This window comes from Diabrotica virgifera, chromosome 7, assembly GCF_917563875.1.
Source record: "Diabrotica virgifera virgifera chromosome 7, PGI_DIABVI_V3a".
NCBI lineage: Eukaryota > Metazoa > Arthropoda > Insecta > Coleoptera > Chrysomelidae > Diabrotica > Diabrotica virgifera.
In genome coordinates, this window is record NC_065449.1 from 162,780,888 (window position 1) to 162,801,212 (window position 20,325).

Here is a 20,325-nt window from a genome sequence, read left to right on the forward strand (position 1 = left end):
GTTAACAGGGGGGGGGGCAACACTTATTCCACCGCACTGTATATTAGTCCCACACTGCAACTGAGCTGAATGGATTAGGTGACTAGCGTCATCTGGCAATTGAAAGATAAAGTTTTTTCTTTTAGTTTATCTTTCAATTGTCAGATGACGCTAGTCACCTAATCCATTCACCTCAGTTGCAGTGTGGGACTAATATATGTCGAAAAATTTACTGGATTAGAGAAAAGCAACCTATGCATTCTCTGAAGAGCTTCTAACAAGAGGTGAAATCGTCGATAAGAGTGCTGGTTGCGCTCTCTAATCTAAGTAAAAATGAAGACATTTTTGGCCTCGCATTGCACCTGAATAAAAATGGTATACATTTTTATTTTACAAAATAAGTGATTGATGTATCGTTCATGGGTATTCTTTCATTTTTCCGACTGTATTTAGAGTTAGAAATACAGAAAAATTCCTCTGATTGAAAAAAAATTGTTTGTTATTAAAATAACAAAATGTCTGGCTAATTGGCTCGGCCAAAGCCATCAAATTCACACACAAAAAAAATGGTCTACGGTCGTCTCAGTCGCTTTTCAAACGTTGACGTGTGTGTACACTTTGAAGTGCAGTAAGTGAATATTTTATAAGTGGATACTTCACCAGTGAAGGCGGCCCAGGTAATTGCATAATTACGAGAGTACTAAAAGCAGAGGACTGTCGCCCATCGTCTCCTTATGGCGCAGTATGCAGTCTCAAGGGCTTACTGTCGGAGACCGGTAGCTATGGTCGAGATATTCTCCAAGACCATGTTGTTCCTTATGCCGCCTACATAGGTAACGGCTTCATTCTAATACATGGTAACGCTCGATGTCACACAGCGCGGATTACGAAATATTACCTGACTAACACCAATATAACAACAATGGACTGGCCTCCATTGAGTCCGGATATGAATCCCATGGAGCACCTATGGAATGAGCTCAAAACTTCATTAGATGAAGAATGGGAAGCGATTTCTCCGGAATCAATCAGAAACTTAAGAAAGCCCTTAAGATCTCGCATAGAAAGTGTAATCAAGGCAGAGGAGGAAATACTCAGTATTACTTTTGCTTTTTTATGTTAATTTACTTTCATATTCATTACATAATGACGTTCATTCATAACATGCTTTCTCACATACAATATTAAGTTCTTTTTGTTATGTTCTTTAGTTACTAACTTTATAAATATTGGTGTCATTGCAATAAAAATTATTTCTGTTTACAATAGTTTACTTCTAATTTTACATATATGTGGATAAACACTTGTCAAACAGAACTTATTTTACATATGAGTCGATTTTTTGCTCGCAAGTGTAGATCTTTAGAGGTGGTACAATCTCCTCTATTTGAAGAGTAACATCAACAATTACAAAAGACAAATTTTAATGAAATATCTGTAAAAGAACCATAGGAAAAACAAATTTTTAATGTTGAAAATATTCAAATATAAGGCACAATTCTGTACTGATAAAAAGGTCTTAAGTCAAAAATATCAATTTTGAAAATTTTTTAGTATGTACGTTAAAAAAATCGATAAAAAGCGATGAGAAGCGATTAAATTTCGACGCTTAGTTGAATCTAATAGTTAATTTCAAAATAGATATGGAAATCAGTTGGTTTGTATTACTTTTTATCGAAATTTTTAGTTTAAGGTACTAGTACACTTTAGAAGACCAAAAATAAGCATTTTTTCAAGATTTTTTTCTCAGAACCTTTATTAAAAATGAACATAAAACTTTTTACATGTTAATATCTAACTCTTAGAGAATACAAAAAATATATGTTTTTTCATTTATGCACGTACACTAATACTGTAGAGGGCGCCAAAGTCGAGGCCTCGAAAAAAAGTAGTTCCGATGGCGGAAAGTTAATCTCAGAATTGGGATCTCTGAGACAAAAAAATCATATGACATTTTAAAAAGGAAGGTTTCTTACGTGACAATTTACCACCGTTAGTGAGAAATTCCGCAAAAAAAAGATTTTACGGAAATTTGAAAAAATTTTGTGAAAAAATCGCCCATTTTTTTTCAGTTTTTCATGGTTAAGATATATTATTTTTTGTTCAAATTGTGGTAAATTATCACGTAAGAAACCTTCCTTTTTCAAATGCCGTACGATTTTTTTGTTTCCGATATCCCAATCCTGAGATTAACTGTCCGCCATAATTTTTCGAGTCCTCGAGTTTTGCGCCCTCTACAATATTAGTGTGCGTGCATAAATGAAAAAAGATATATTTTTTGTACTCTCTAAGAGTAAGATATTAATATGTAAAAAGCTTTATGTTAATTTTTAATAAAGGTTCTGAAAAAAAATTCTTGAAAAAAATCATTATTTTTGGTTTTCTAAAGTATACTAGTACCTTAAGACCTTTTTACTTATCAGTACAGAATTATTATAGCACCCACGTATAAACAGTTTATAAGATATTAAATGATTATTATACTGTTACCTGTTAAATGTGTATCTGAAGCAACTACCCAAACAGGATGGGTTGGATTTTTATAAAATGACCCAACTGTACAATACCTGTGGTATTCCATAACAGTTATAAAACCTATTTGACTTTGTCTTTCAATTCCTAATAGTTCTAAAATAGAAATGATACTATTAACTAAGGTTTTGTATTATTATCTGCAAAAACTTACTCAAACCTCCAACATCTTCATGGTGATCCCAAACGTAAGTAGTTGCCCTACCAGTTATCATTAAATTTATAAGGCTTTGGCTACCATAGCCATACGTCTCATCTATCAAAGGATCCTGAGTATCTGACTCAGATTTTACTATTTCTAAACCCTAGAATTAAATTTAGTTTTGGTATAATGTGGAAGTTAACATAGTTAAAATTGATGACAAAGAAAGAGCCCAATATTTTCCTGTTTTGACAAAAATAATTTTGGTGTGAGATACAGGATTTTGGTAACATAAAAAATGCCCTATCTCTGGAAGGGTTCAAGATATTTTGCCACTTTATTTATTAAAAAAATAATAACTTTTAGGCTAAAATCATCATCATCAGTGGCGTTACCTGAGCCAAATCCTTCTTCAGAACAATCCTCCATTCGCCCCTGTCTCTGGCAACTCTTCTCCATGCTCTAATTGCATAGACTTTAAATAATTTTCTAAGTTTTCTTGGTACCTAAGTCTCGGTCTTCCTTTTGCTCGTTGTCCTATAGGCCCTCTTCGGTCAAAAACTTTTCTGAGTATGGCATCTTCCTCTCGCCTGATTACATTACCTATCCATCTAAGGCGTGCTACCTTAATAAATTTTACAAAGTCAGTTTCTCCAAAACTTCTATACAACTCAAAGTTGTAACGCCTGCGCCACAAACCTTGTTCTTTTATGCCTCCATATATTCGTCTTAGGATTTTTCGCTCAAAACGTTTGAGCAGTACGTGGTCATTCTGTGTAAGTGACCATATTTCTGAACCATATGTTAGCACTGGTCTTATTAGTGTGTTGTAGACAGTAAATTTTAGGATAAAATGAGTGATAAAAATTTAGGGATGGCGAAGTTCTCATTCCAAAAATTCTGAGATACTTTGTTGCCACATGACTTAGCTCATTTTTGAACGTTTATTGAACCGTTAATTGATGTATTCATATCCCGTATTAATATTTCAATCAACGATTGAACTTACGTAATAGGGCTTTTCATCGATTGTCATTTGTTTCGAGCTTCTGTCATATGTTGTATAATCTGTGTATATTAACATTATACACGGATTATAAAAAATATGACAGAAGCTCGAAACAAATGACGGTGAATGAAAAGCCCTATTAATTTAATCTTACTATAAAAAAGTTAATAGAACTCAGCTAATAATTTAGCAGATCATTTGTTAATTCTAAGGTGGTACAAAGATCACTGGATCAACAAGTTATAGTAAACGTTAATGTAATCTTCTGGCTTAGGTCTAGTGTTAGGGTTTTCAGGTTGTTCAAGCACAACTAACCCGGGTCACAGCATAATAAACGCAACAGCAGTGACACACTAGAAGGCGGGAAAAGTTCGCGCACTATTACTGCGCAGATCATCGGCTATTTTTCGCGTAGTACCAGACAGTGTAGAAAATCGACAGTGTTGCCGATTTGTACATAATTATCAAATTTGTGTCATATGTCAATAATTGGGACATAACACAAAATATTGACGATGAATGGCGGTATTGTATTGTTAATCTTTTGCAGAAATTCCAGAAAATATTCACTAGTAATACCACTAGAGGTCAAATTATTTCCGGAAATTTTTTTGAGATCATGAATATTTTGAAAATTTCCCGAGTCGCAGACGAGGGAAATTTTCTAAAAATATTCATGATCAAAAAAAAATTTCCGGATATTAATTTGACTTCGCGTGGTATTCGGTAAGAAAATTCCACACCAAATTTGCATTTGAAAATCCAAAGCTGCATGAACAGATTAATAGCGCGCCATAGCTTTGTCAGCAATTATTTAGGCTTTCAAATTCGTAATTTCTACTCATTGTAGTTGCATGGGAATACCATTTCAAGATAGAAAATAGTATATTCTTCAATTTTACATAAGTTTTGAGTAACTACAAGTGATAGAAAATGAATCAAAACTAAATTATGTAAACAAATAAAAACCAGTCTGTCAAAAATGTTCTGTTATTGTAAACGTCAAAAAATTTCCACTATAATTCGCTGTTGGGTACCCCACGAGCAAAAAATTTCCGATAAAATACCTCCGTTGCCATGGTGATCTGTCAAAATAACGTATTTTGATTGGTTCAAAATTACAGGTGTGGAATTTTCAAAAAAATCTCTTACGTGTAATAAAGTTACGCCCGGTTTCATAATCAACTTAAAGTGAACATTAACTAAGGTTCACTTTAACGTTGACATTTACCACGGTTCTTAGACATTACTACGGTTGCCTAAATCGACTAACCAATGAACATTAAGGGTGAGATTACGTCACGAGAGTTTACTGTCATTTGAATCGTAATATGATTTTTTTCGAATCCTGAGAAAACCAAGTATTTTAGAAAAATTTAAACGCAGGATGCAAGATTACATTATTACCGAGGGCGGAAAGCCCCTTAGAATAAACAAGCAGATTCTATTGAATGAAATATTTGAAATTAAATATCACACTTCTCTTTTATTTTCAGCTCTGTAACTTATTAAAATAAACATTATAGAAGTTTTCAGGGACTTTCAGCCCTCGGTAATAATGTAGTCTTTCATTCTGAGTTTAAATTTTTCAAAAATATTTATTAGTTTTCTCAGGATTCGAAAAAAATGAATACAATTAAAACACTTTGAGAATTTTGACATGCGTCAAAATTTTGCATTAATTCAATGTAAAATTCTGAACTGTTGAATTCCAGCTTCCCTAATAATTATTGTACATCAAAAGACATTAGAAACTATTTGTAGAGGACTGAAATCTGTATTGGAAATAACTGTTAAAATTGGTCTACGTAATTAAACATATATTCCAAAATTTTGTAAAAATGTAATACATTTTAGTTTTCAGCCCAAACTTAGGCCACATACAATGCAATAATGTTCACATTTTTGAACTGTCAATATTTTTATTTTATCATCTATTGTTTAAAAACAATACAGTTGATAAGATACCCTCAGTTGCGGAGAGAGGATTAATAATAAAGATTTTTTTATTCAGTCAATGGTGTGAGCACTGTCAGTAAATAGTAACGTGTGGCCTTACTTTTACACGCATACCTATTGTGACAAATGTATCATATTTTTCAAAATTTTGGAATGCATTTAAATCGTAGAACAATTTTAACTTTTGATTTTAATACAGATTTTAATTCTCTGCAAATATTCTCTCATGACTTTTGATGTAAAACAATTAGGGAAGCAGGAATTCAACAATTCAGAATTTTACATTGAGTTTCCTATGGCTCTTTTTACGATTCACCACCCGATATAAGATAAAATGTGTGCTATTTGTCTAATTATTTCATAATAACACAAATAATACACATATATACACAATAACGCACATTCAATGATCGAAAATCATTTAAAAATATGGGAATGTAAACTCTTGTGACGTAAAGTAAAAAAATATAAGTCTCCCCACCACCGTCGGACAAGACAACCGTAATAAAGTCTAATAACCGTGGACATTTACCCATATGAATTGCATTGATAAAGGTACCAACTTAAAATTTAAAGTCCACTTTAACTGATTATGAAACCGGGCGTTAGTGCAATAACTGATACTGCAGCAATGCAGAAATAAAAAAATCACGTTTTCTTAGATATCGTCGTCTGTCGACGTTTAAATGCGATCTGTGAGCAAATATTAAATTAGTGTTAGCAAACACAGGAGTACAAGAATGTTACTCCTTTCAAACAGACAAAAAATATTAAATTATTTTAATCACATAAAGTCTTCATTTTCACAAGATGAGGATGAGGAAATTTTATTTGAAAGCGTTCTAGATGTAGTAGTTGATTTTTTAACCAAGAGGAGTAAACGAAAAAGACAGATTTACACCCAAGAAAGTTACTAAAAAAGTCACCAAATTCATCTTCTTTTTTCGTTGATAATATCAGCTTTCGATGATAAAATCCATACATATTATATTATACTAACACATCGCTAAAGAGTTCTAAAAACAACTGTTTTTATATAAAAGCGGACTAAAAATCTAAAAATTAAAGGAATAATGCAGAAAACACAAAAAATCGTCGATATACTTAATTAACCTATAAAATGACAGAAGTGGCAAAATTTCATAAATGTCATTAGTGTCAAAATTTAATAACAGTGGAGTAAACTTGCCTGCGGTTGGACCAATTAGAAACAAGCATTACGGCGCGGTAAATTTGAATCACTCCTCTTGGTTAAAAAACAAACATAGTATAATATATTACATATAATTTTGTTACAAGTGTTTTTGAATTAACAAGTTGAATAAAATAACTTTTTTCTTAATGTATTTTTATTACCCTTAGAAACTACCAAGATCAAAAATTTTAACATAATTTTTGGCAAAATCTGATCATTTTAGCAGTGGCTTAATATAATTTCATATAGTGACATCGGCAACACTGGTGAACGAACACATCACATCACCACTGAGATGTACTACGCGAAAAATGGCGACTCTGTACTTTTCAACTTCAAAGGCGGCATCGGGGAGTGTCCTTGCTGGTCTAGTTTATTATGCTGTGCCCGGGTCCTCCAGCTTGTTAAGCAGTAATCTGGACACTGAACTACAGCCGTAACAGATAGTAAGTTATAATAACCATTAAAAAACAATGTAAAATAAAATAAGTCCAGGACAACATTTAGATTAAGGGTCTGTGAAGATAGCTACAAATCTAACGAAATTTAGTGTTTGGTCGTATTGCCATATTCTTAGAATAAATCAGGAAAAAGCATGTGATATATTTATTAATTTATTAACAATTTTTAATGTTAAAAATTTTAACTAACTGTAATAAAACAGTATTCAGGTTCATACATTCCAAAATAATAAAGAAATGGTCATAAAATTGATATCTGTTGAACAGCTGTGGCAATCTGGCAACCGCAAATTTAAATGTTCTGGCTATTTCTCAGTGGCGTACTGAGCATGGTTCCGCGGAACCAGGGCCCCTTAGGGGCCCTCTTTAACGCGCTTTTTTGCTTCGAAGAAGAAAGAAAATCGAAAAAACAATCGGTCACATCTTAGTTCGAAAATTCAAAATAAGGTGATTGATTTGCTTGGAAACTCAGTTAAAAGTGGACTACTTCATAATATTAGTGCGTATCCATTTTTTTTGATATAATAGATGCAACTCAGACATTTCAAAAACAGACCAACTTAGTTAGTTTTTCGATATGTATGTAGAAATTGTGTATGCCGAAGAAAATGTCTTGGATGTTGTAATTAACGAATCATTTTGAGGATTTGTTCCGATAACTGACCAAACTTCGTGTACACTTAGCAATACAATTTTGGCCGAAATAACTAAATTAAATATTACAGTAAACTCTCTCTTAACGGACACCTCTCTTCGCCGGACACCTCCTCTATACGGACGATTTTTAAAACAAAAACTATTCGGCCATATATGAACCTGTACTCTTTAACTCCCTTCGACGGACACTCTCAACAACGGACGCGGACAGTAAATGATGTGTAAATGCGGACAGTAAATGAAAAAAATTAACATTTTTTTCCAAATATTTTACAATATAAAACTATACGTACATAATACATTTATTATTTCAAATCAATACAGATGTTCACGACCTGATATTTGATACTATTCGAGTTATCAACACTAGATAAGTAATAAAAATTTAATGTTTTTGTTGGTTGGTGAAAGAAATGCGACACTAGGAAATTGTTAATTGTGTTTTGACTGGATCAAGGATTTGAGAATTTTAACCGGAATGTCTGATTAAGCATATCTAATACACGTCGTTGCATTTTTATGAGTGTTTTCTTAAAAATTATATTTTCGGATGAAATTTCATAATAAATTTTATGTCTAATTTTAGATTTTTTTAAGTTTGAAAGAAAAAGTCGATGTGGTTCTTTATGGAAAGAGGCATAAGTTAAGTGTTAGACAGTTAGCTGAAAAATTTGGAATTGGAAAACCTTAAACCAGTGAAATTTTGAAACATAAAAGTGATTTATTCAATCAATTTTCTGAGAACGGAAACCTGGAAGCAAAAAGAAAATTTTTGAAAACCGATGCTACTGCATTAGACCTATAAATAATTGTTTTCGATTGGTTTTGTGAAGTGCGGTCTAAAAATATTCCCGTTTCTGGTAAAATTATTCAAGAAAAAGCATTAGAAGTTGCAAGGGAACTAAGCGTTGATATGAAAGCTTCTGGTGGATGGCTCGAGAAATTTTGTAAGCGATAAAATATTTCCTTCAAATCTGTATGTGGCGAAGCAGCTGCTGTAGATTTATTAGTAGTTTTTAACTGGAAGGAAAAACTGTTCATTTTAATGACAGTATAGGTAGGTACCCTCCGCGAAACATTATTAACGCAGATGAGACGGGATTATTTTTTAGAGTTTAGAGCATTACCCAAGAAAACTTATACCCTGAAAGTAGAACGGTGCATTGGAGGCATGGAGGCAAGGCTTCTAAAGATAAGATCACAATTCTATTTTGTACCAATATATTTTGATAGAAGAATGCAGAGAGAAAATCGAAAAGTTCAATAATCAATGTTCATAGACAATGCTGCGTGGTCATCCACAACTTGTGTTATGTAATATTAAACTAGTACCACAGATTAACCCAACAAATGTTGGGTTAATCTGTGCTAGTACCTCTTTTTATATAGGTAAACATACATGGACTTATTTAAAAAAAAATAAGTTAAGTTTTTTTTCTATTCAACGGACACCTCCTTTAAACGGACACTTTATGCGGAACGACTACTGTCCGTTCAAGGGAGAGTTCACTGTATATGCATAAACAAACTGCGGGGTCAGGGCGGGACGTGAGGGCCCAGCAAATATGAGTTGCGTTTATAATGGCGTTCAAGCGAAAATTCCGTCAAAAATCTTTATTTAAAATTTACTCCGATCATTGATATGTGTTCAATATTTTTAAATGTTTATTCTACATTTTTTTGTTTTGCACCAGCATCATGAATTTTATTTTGATAAAAGTCGTTTTTTTTAACAAATTAATGAGCTTATTTCTATAGTTTTTATAATCAACATTAAGTGTTAGCGAAAATTGCTTTGTTAATTTCTTTTTAAGAAAATCTCGTCGTTTGATTAAAGATATCAACCCCACCGTTATCCCAGGTTTTATTTTTGATATTTGTTTATTTAAGCGTTGTATTTCCCTAGAGGTTGGCATGTAATTATTTAACTTATTTTTAAATGTATCATATATACAATTTAATAATCTATTTTGTTCATATAAATATCATTCCAATGTTCATTTTTTAAAAGCTGTTTTAGTTTCCCGATATTAAGGGTATAGGAGCAAAATGTCGCCTGTCAAAATTTTCAATATGTTTTAAATGTATTCATTTTTTTTTCGAATCCTAAAAAACTAATAAGTATTTTTGAAAAATTTAAACGCAGAATGAAAGATTATGTTATTACTGAGGGCCGAAAGTCCCTGAAAACGTCTATAGTGTTTATTTTAATAAGTTACACGAGTGAAAAAAGAGAAAATTTAGTGTGACTTTTAATTTCAAATATCTCATTCAAAAGAATTTAGTTATTTTAAGGAACTTTAGACCTCGGTAATGATGCAGTCTTTCATTCTGCGTTTAAATTTTTCAAAAATATTTATTAGTTTTCTCAGGATTCGAAAAAAATGAATACATTTAAAACACATTAAACATTTTGGCAGGCGATATTTTGCGCCTATGCCCTTAAAGTTTTTAATTTTGACTGCAGATTTTTATATGTAGAAAATTTTTGAGTTTGATTATTTATAAAAACTGCTGGAGTAAAGTGATCAGTCATGTCTGTATGAAAACCGATAGGATTAATATTAATTTACTGTTTAAAATTAGCTTGAGTTTTTATAAATATATGACATAATATTTGACGATTTATATTTATTGTATATTAAAAACTTTTGATATACAATGTGTGAACCAGGGTACGCTGATCTATCGGTACGCCACTGCTATTTCTATTGCTGTTCAAACTATTGCCAAATCTATCCACTAATCTATCTGGGCAATTGCCACAGAAAAATTCTAATAATTAACTGCAATTAATATCAAAACAAACAACACATATTTATTCGTTCATCTTTAATATAAATTAAAAAATAGCAGAATCCATAAAATACCCACAAAATGGGTCATTTTTTATGTCTCGAATTTCCTAAACCTGTTGTCCGATTTAAGTGATTTTTTAAAATATGTTATAGCCTTATTCTATAACAATATCGCTGTAATAATATTGTTGCTAGACAGGTAAATTGTCACGGTGTACCGGCAGAGCTGCAGTATTGATTACCGGATCAGGCCCTTTTACTTATTTTATCTGGCCCGTTGAAAAATCCCGCAAGAATTTAGGACCGTAGGCGCAAAATTTCGGACCAATGCTTTTTAAATGCATTTATTTTTTTCGAATCCTGAGAAAACTAATGAGTACATATATTTGAAAAATTTAAACGCAGATTGAAAGATTACATTATTAAATACCAAGGGCCGAAAGTCCCTAAAAACTTCTAAATTTTTTTAATTTTAATAGGTAACAGGGGTGAAAAAAAGAGAAAATTTAGTATGATTTTTAATTTTAAATATTTCATTCACAAAATAATCTTTTTGTTTATGCTAAGGGACTTTCGGCATCGGTAATAATGTAATCTTTCATTCTGCGTTTACATTTTTCAAAAATATTTATTAGTTTTCTCAGGATTCGAAAAAAATGAATGCATTTAAAAAGCATTGGCCCGAAATTTTGCGCCTACGCTCTTAATCTCTTTTATGCGAATTTATTGAAATCAACAGTATTAGTGTTCGTAGTGTTCATCTAAGTAATGAATTTATATCTTCTGCTTTTCTTAAAATGGTCTGTGTGTTTAACCCGGTCCAGGCGCGAATATTTTTCAGCCAGGGTATTTGTTTCTACCAGGGCCCTTTTTCCTTCGATTTTACCCTTCATAATCAGCTGAAATAACTCGTACTTATCATTTCTAAGTATGTGCCCCAAATATGCTGTCTTTCCTCTTTAAATGATGATCAAAAGTTCTGTGTTCCTTCCCATTATGTGCAATATCATTTCGTTAGTAATATGATCGGTCCATGGTGATCTTTGAAAATTGTCCTAAGAAGCCACATCTCAAATGCTTCCAGCTTTCTCATTAAATCAGCATTAATAATCCAATAAAGAAGAATAGAGTGGACATAACATATTACCATCCGATATCGGATTTGCAGATTGAATCTTTGGTTACTCAGAAATTCCCTCATCTTCAAAAAGGCTGCTCTTGATTACTCTATTCTTGATCGAATTTCTGAATTTCATTTTTTATCTGGACCCTTGTTATGACTTAATATTATGGACCATATTTCTTTAAAAATTTCGTAACATATTTTACTGGGCACAAATTGTTCGCATGTACACCCAAGTAAGACAATTTACTATTACTATTACGGGGTATAGTCTTTCGGCCCGGGAGACATTTTAAAAGTTTCATTTGAAAGTACTTTAAAAAATATGTGTACCGATACTTGAACTTTTAGTATTCCGAGTATTCCGACAAATACTTGTACCTACTTAGTACTTAAATTTGTTTTAAGTATATTTTTACTTGCAATTTAAAAAACAAAAAAGTACTTAAGTACTCTAAAAGTATTTAAGTACTCGAAATGTACTTAAGTACTAGAAAAGTACTTAGGTACTCGAAATGTACTTAAACCCTTCACAAAAAGGTCTTAAGTATTACGGATTACTGCAAATATTCTTAAATGTTTTCGATTTATTGTGGTATGTGGTCTGGTAATAATGTTTCGACAAGTATTTTCTTAAATTATTCGTGAAATCCTGAACCGCACGGACGGGAAGCGACAACAGAAAAGATATTTTCCCGTTACTCTGAGTATCTTCATTTATTTTAGTTTTGACAAAATTATTGCAATTTATTTACATGTTCCTGTTTTAAGGGCTTGCCGATTGCCGAGCATGCCGATTTTCCGGATTTTTTTTTTCTAACAAAATATGACTCGTACATTAAATTAAATTAAACTGTCATCGTGTCATCTATATTATATATTAAGTATTTGTAAAAAGAAATTCAAATCGAAATAATCAAAATTGCCGTCGTGGTACTCATTCAAGCGCAGGTCCGTTTTTTTAGGTGCTCAAACGGTGTACATGAAATCTCACGTCTGGGTGATCTGAAACAAAAAACAAAATATGGTTATCATCTACATAGTATTGACTCTCGTCTGACGGAGAATTTTTTTGATATCGTTTTTGTTTAATTGTTATAAACAATAATAACATCAAATTTGGGCAAAAAAATAGAAAATAATTTCAAGAATTTTTTTTGGCGCCAAAATTTGTAGATGATACTATGTAGATGATAACCATATTTTGATTTTTGTTTCAGATCACCCAGACGTGAGATTTCATGTACACCGTTTGGGCATCTAAACAACGGACCTGCGCTTGAAGCAGTGCCACGACGGCAATTTTGAATACAGTAGAACCCCGCAAATCCGAACTAATTGGGGGGACAGCCTGTTCGGATTCCGAAAAGTTCGGATTATCCGAAAGTTAGCCTAAGAAGCTAAGGAAGATGATTTTTAAAAGATATGGTCTACCACCGATCCCTTTATGAAACTTTATCCGCACGTTTATGCCTCCAATCCTCCAATATTCTAAAGCTGAAAAATCTTTAGATCACTGAAATATTAAATCACTAACGCCAGTAGTTTTGTTTCGTCACGGGACATGGGAATTCGGCCATGTTCTTACGATGTCAGTTGGACCAGAAGCATTTTTGGGGTCCGGTCAGTAATTCTACGAAGAGCATAGAAATAAAGATAAACCATATAAACATTTGCTGGCTTCAAAATTGATCACTCCTTGTATTAGTCCACATGGACGCGGGTGTGGCTTATTACTTTCTAACGTATCTTATTGGGCAATACTGAAGAGTAATTGGTCAAATTGTTCGGAAGTGCTTAGGCTCAAATCATATCGTTATCTGGTCAAAATACCTTCTCATGTTTCAAAGGCGGCAAGCAATATAAACACTATATAAACAGTGTCGTCGTCATAACTTACAATTATTTTATTTTTATAATACATTTTTTGTCTCATTTCTTTAGTACTTAAAAAACGAATAAGCACATTAAATTGCATTTGTAAGTATTATATACTTTTAATGATCAATTTTAAATTTTAATAACTGTATTGTTTATACAGGATGTCCCATATATTATGCGAGATTTAATGACGTCAATTTGCTCAGTCCGCTGATTGGATAATGTAATTAATGGAATTTTTCATGTTTCATATTTTTATTTTTTCCATATTTTCCTTTGTATGAGTCCATGTCTAAGAGCCATATATGAGGAGAGGGAGTGTACATTGATTTAAGACTCTTGATTTTAGGTATTGGGGGTATTATTTTTCTTTAAGATAAAAGACAGTTTCCCGAGTGATGCCCAGGCCAATCTTATTATTTTTTTTATTTCTTCGGTCTGATTTTTTTTATTTAATTTAGTGATTTGTCCTAGAATATCTCTTTTACTTGCTTTATTCTTGTTTGTGCCACTGTAATTATTGGTTCTCCTTGTTGATTGGTCATGGCTTTTGTTTTACTGTAAGCGACGTTCAGTCCCATCTTTGTCGATTCACTATCTAGTGCTTCCATCATTCTTTGTAATTCTTCACTATTTTCTGTTTTAATACAATATACAGTGAGCACGTAAAGGTTGGAATAAATTCATTTTCTCGAGAATGGACAATTTTGGTAAAAAATCCTGAAATAGGTCAATTTTTATTTTTAAATTACGACTTTTTGGCATATATATTATACTAGTGACGTCACCCATCTGGGCGTGATGACGACATCGATGATTTTTTTAAATGAGAATAGGGGTCGTGTGATAGCTCATTTGAAAGGTAATTCAATTCTCTATTCAGTAATATAAACATTAACATAAATATTTATACAGGGTGTCCAAAAAAAACTTTTTTGGAATAACTTTGTTGACATAAAAAGAAGAATGTGTGTAATTTATTTAATTCAAAATAACTTTTACTGTTAACAGAAAACAGGAAAAAATGTTTAATTGGCAAATAAATATTGTTTTTTGTTTAAATTCAATATTAAACAGCCACTCACCAGCCCCGTGACAATTTGAACATTAGTTGAAGCGAAAGGCCATGATTATTTTTCAAATAAACATTTTTTTCTGTTTTCTGAAAGCAGTAAAATGTATTTTGAAATAAATAAATTACATACATTCTTCTTTTTGTCAATAAATGTAATCAAAAAAATTTTTTTTTGGACACCCTGTAAAAATAATTATGTTATTGTTTATATTACTGAATAGAGAATTGAATTACCTTTCAAATGAGCTATCACACGACCCCTATTCTCATTTAAAAAAATGATCGATGACGTCATCACGCCCAGACGGGTGACGTCACTAGTAAGATATATGTGCCAAAAAGTCGTAATTTAAAAATAAAAATTGACCTGTTTCGATATTTTTTTCCAAAATCGTCCATTCTCGAGAAAATGAATTTATTCCAACCTTTACGTGCTCACTGTATATATACTTACAAGTCAAAAGTGACATTTGGAAAAATTGTGTAGCTCATGTTCAAGTAAAATAAAAATATTATCTTGCTTTGTCACCAATATTAATGTCTTCTTCTTATTTTCCTTCTTCTTCTTCTTGTGTAGACATGACTCTGTCTGTTTTTCAATGTGCCTCCAGTAAGTTGTCATTCCATCGTTTTCGTGGTCTTCCCACTTAGGTTTGGATCCCGCGTATGAAAAAAAAGTTGATTAATAGCAAGCTGAAAATTTTTTAATAGCTTAAGGATGTCTAGTTGGAGAAACTTTGATATATGGGAACACTGGAACAGGGGAAGTTTTATTTGTGGAACAGGTTAAAAATTTGGAACGGCCAGACCACGAAAACGGCACATGTATTTTGTCCGACAGAACAGACTTAAACTCTCCGAACAGAGATTAAACTCTCATGCAAAAATCAGCCTACTATTGGGCGCCAATATGGGCGTTTTAATGAGTGGAACATGTAGAATATGTCAAATGACAGGAATTATGACAGGTGATAAATAGCAGTCCGATTATTGCATGAGAGTTTAATCTCTGTTTGGAGAGTGTAAGTCTGACCGTTCCAAATTTTTAACCTGTTCCACAATTAAAACTGCCCCTGTTACAGTGTTCTCATATATCACAGTTTATCCGACTAGACACCGTTTAAGCTATTAACAAGTTTTCAGCTTACTATTAATCAACTTTTTTTTTCATACGCGGGATACAGACCTAACTGATCGTCTTCCTATTGGGGAACCGTCTCTCGCCGTCCTTACTATTTTGTTTTTTGTCATTTGGCTCATGTAGTTGTTCCATTATACTCTTCTGCTTTTTACCCAGTTATTAATGTTGTCCACCTTGCATATCTGTCGTATATCTGCACTTCTAGCTCTTCCCATAACCCATCGATTTTCTGCTGTTTCTAACATTCTTTCTGTCCTTTTTGTATCAAGTCGTGTTTCTGCCGCGTATTTATGTCATTATTGGTCTGATAACTGTTATGTAAATTGCGCCTTTCACTTCTTTTCCAATATTGGTGTGGTAGTTATAAACACAAGTGTCGAATCAAGTTCTGAACACACGGATAGTGATATATTTCAACTTGTCAAAAATATGTCCCATGTACAGTAGTAAAAGTGATCTCTCCATTAGTCATGAATTAAGACAATTCGACTGGAAGACGAATTGTTCGTTTTCATGTAAGTATTTTATGTGTATATTCAAAGTGTAGTCTTATTTCTTTAGTTCGCAAATTAATAAGCACGTTAAATTTCATTTGTATTATGTATTTTTAATTATCTTTGGTGCCAATTTCATAAAGAAATGTGAACAATTAACAACATTATTACTGTTTAACAAATAATATTGAACCATAATTTAAAAATAAAAGTTTACTCATTAATTTCTATTGCGCCGCATATGTTTTACAAACGGCGCCGACAATCGGTGTCGAATTTTGTTTTTATACTGGTCCAACTGACATCGTAAGAACAGTAAATGATTCATTTAATTTGTAATCTGGATATTGATTACACTATGTTTCTTATCTTTTTCAATGTTTTCGTTCATAGTATACCATGGGAAATGCGTATTATGCACATTCCTTTATTGATTGTGTTTAAGTTTTTATAAGTATGTATGTACTATGTGTATTTATTTTTAATAAATTTCACATGTCCAAATTCCTATTAATTTTACATTGTTAAATTTTCTGGTTCTCTGTACATATTATAATAAACATGTTTTTAAATTTTTATTTTGAATTTTTAGAATTTTTTTCACTTTCAGTTGGTTCGGATTTGCGGGGTTCTACTGTATTTCGTTAGAAAAAAAATCCGGAAAATCGGCCTGTTTTTTCCCTTGTCACAGTAGACTTCCCCCTTAAACATCCAGCTCTCCATTTCATACAACGTACTGCAAATATCTAATATTTATGTGTTCTAATCCTGAATCTTAATGAAATGTTCCTGTTATACGAGTTTCTTCACTTTTACACAAGTACTTAGAACAAATAATGTGTCAGTACTTGTACTTGAACTCGATATTTAAGCTCCAAATATTTTAAATGTAGGTACTTAAGTAGGTACACAAATCGGTTACTTAATACTTAGTACTTAAATTTACTGTTTTCAAGTACTACTTAACCGAAATACTTAAGTACTTATTTATTCTTGGTACTGGTACTTATACTTAGTTCCACTCGGAATAAGTACTGGTACTTAAGACTTCAGTACTTTTTGTCGGTACTTACAACAGCTCTGTATACCAAGTGTACCAATTAAACTGTGTTGTTTCTCAAAGTTCACACCACCACAACCTGTGGAATATTCTAGCATTTATAAAATACTGAAATTAAAACCCAACTATATTCGCAGGTTTTCTTAACATTCTGTGTTTTGATTCATTCACTTATGTTGGATACTAAAAAAATTAGGTACAGCTGGTTTCTAAAAAACTGATACGACTCTTAGTAAGATTTGATCATTTTGAGCAGTGTATTTGATTGGTCTGACATTATACTATATTTATTATGGCAGACAAATAATAAAATAAACAAACAGGCAACGAACAACTTGAACAACGAATATTAAGAAATATTAATAGAAATATTAAGCTTGTTTTTTTTTCGGCAGTTCGGTACCTAAAGCGCTGGTTTCCTCGAAAGCGGCACCGACAAGCTGCGACCGTAGCACTGCGATGAATTACGTCAGATTACGGTGAAAAATTCAAGGTTCTTAACTGCGGCAATGGAATGTGCAAACTCAGCAAGCGGTGGCTTCCAACGCATCCTTGGAAACCACCGCTATTATTTTGCGTGGTACAGTTTTTTATGACGTAATTCATCGCAGTGTTAGGGTCGCAGTTTGTCGGCACCGCTTTCGAGGAAACCAGCGCTTAAGACGAGATGCTTTAATTCTGCGCCAAGTTGTCTTTCTTCCCGGAAACTGTGACATAATTCTTGCAGTTTTCGCATCTTCAAAAGGATTCTCTTCTAATCTCTCCAAAAGCGTACGATCTTCATGAGCGGTAGATATTTTTGGTCTTCCAGAACCTTGGTTTCTTTCGAGAGTTCCTTATTCTCTCCATATTTTATTAATATTAAAAACTGTTGTTCTGTTTACGTTAAAATGGTTCGCTACGGCAGATAGTGACCAACCATCTTCTAATTTCGTTACAATTCTTGCTTTTAGTTCTTTGCTAGCACGTGGAGCCATTTTTTGAGGTTGAACCAACGGGTTGAACAGAATAAGTTATCTGACACATTTTAAGATTTGACAGTGACAGTATGTAAATAATATATCCTTCAAAATACACTGCTCAATTTTCTACAAAATACGCTTTAAGAGTCGTATCAGTTTTTTTTGGAACCAGCTGTACTTTTAACAACTAGCCATGTTCTCCATCAATACGGGGTGTTTCTAAATAAATGCGACAAACTTTAAGGGGTATTCTGCATGAAAAAATAATGACTGCTTTATAAACATATGTGCGCAAATGCTTCGTTTCCGAGATACGGGATGTTGAATTTGTTCTTACAAACTGATGATTTATTTATTGCTCTAAAACCGGTTGAGATATGCAAATGAAATTAACTTTTAAGAGGTAGTTATTGCGCATTCTCGCAGATGTAGTTATTCAGTGGTTTTCAGTAAAAGAGACTGTACTATTTTACAATGTTGTTAATTTATAAAATAATTCAAAAAGTAATAACCATTTCAATTTCGTTGCAACACGAAACTACAGCCGCATCATATTCTAGTTCAATCAGAGAGTTCAACCAGAGAAGGTTCCCATTGTTTTTAATCTGGTGGGATGTAGAGTAATTTTTTTTAATGTTATTTTATATGCTATTAGATTGAAAACTTAGTCTTTTATAAAATAATTAACTGCTTAGCTCCACCTTATTTTCACCAGTTTATTTGTTTTCATAGTGACATACATGACCATAACACAAGAAATACAAACAACATTTATGTAAACAGAGTTAATCTAACTAATTCAATGTCATTTTATTATGTAAAAGTTTTCAAGAATATAATGAACTGCCCATGCATTTGAAAGATTGTAAGTCATTTTTAAGATTTAAAAGTGAATTGAGGAAATATATAAAAGATCTGTGAAAATATGACTGCAAAATAGCTTTAGTATTGAAAATTTTAGAGTTGTCTTTTTTCAATGTATGCCATCTGCCTTTTTTATATGATGTACCTATTTGTTGGTTTTTGCGAATAGGTAGTTGAAATTGTCTATTATTATATAAGAAAAAGTTTACAATTCTACATCCCCTCCAATTTATAAAAATTGGGAAATACGGGTTAAAAAATATTTTCTCAGGAGTGAAAAAATATACGTTCAAAATAGGCCCGGAATTGGATAAAATGACTAACTCTAAGCAACTTTTCCTCTATAGAGTTTTTTCACTAAGTCAATACTTTTCGAGTTATTTGCGAGTGAATATGTTCATTTTTAACAAAAAAAAAACATGTTTTTGGACGGTTTTTCGCAGATAACTCGAAAAGTAAGTAATCTAGCGAAAAAATATTCTTAGTAAAATATAGCTTTTAAAAAATTGAAAAAAATGGTGTACGCGTGAGGTCTGCAGACCCAGTAGAAGCAGAATTGTAGCTAATGAAAAGTAGGTTCTTCTTCGTCAAATTCCAAATCGAATATTTCAATGTGAAATAACCAAAAACAGAGCATTTTTCGGGGAAAATTCATTACAACTTTTTTAAAGTGTTTAAAAAAAGGTTTATTTTTGTTTTTTCAAAAAACTTCTAACAATAAAAATAAGTGAGTTACGCTCAAAATATTTGTTGGTCTCTTTTATTTTTTGGTACAAAAATCGCGAAGATCACCCCCTAATTAGCTTCCCAAATAAAATTAATCGTTACCGCTTCACAAGTTACTTTACTTATCTATTGTTTATATTATCTATAAGTTTCATTGGTTCAAAGTGCTCACTTTAAAAAAAAAATTGGGTATAAAATAAAACATTTTTTTTAATTTGAAAAAAAAATGGAATTTTTGCCTAAACTCGTGATTAGTTACTCGTTCAA

General features: G+C 32.2%; 1 protein-coding gene across 1 annotated transcript in view; it reads right to left on the reverse strand.

Moving 5' to 3' along the window:
• LOC114335422 (ubiquitin carboxyl-terminal hydrolase MINDY-3 homolog) overlaps positions 1-20,325 on the reverse strand; it is a 70,240-nt gene that overhangs the window by 38,546 nt on the left and 11,369 nt on the right. The window contains exons 4-5 of the mRNA XM_028285662.2: positions 2,666-2,816; positions 2,470-2,607 (exon numbers count right to left, since the gene is read on the reverse strand). Coding sequence (XP_028141463.1) covers positions 2,470-2,607; positions 2,666-2,816 — 289 coding nt within the window. The remainder of the gene's footprint in view (positions 1-2,469; positions 2,608-2,665; positions 2,817-20,325) is intronic.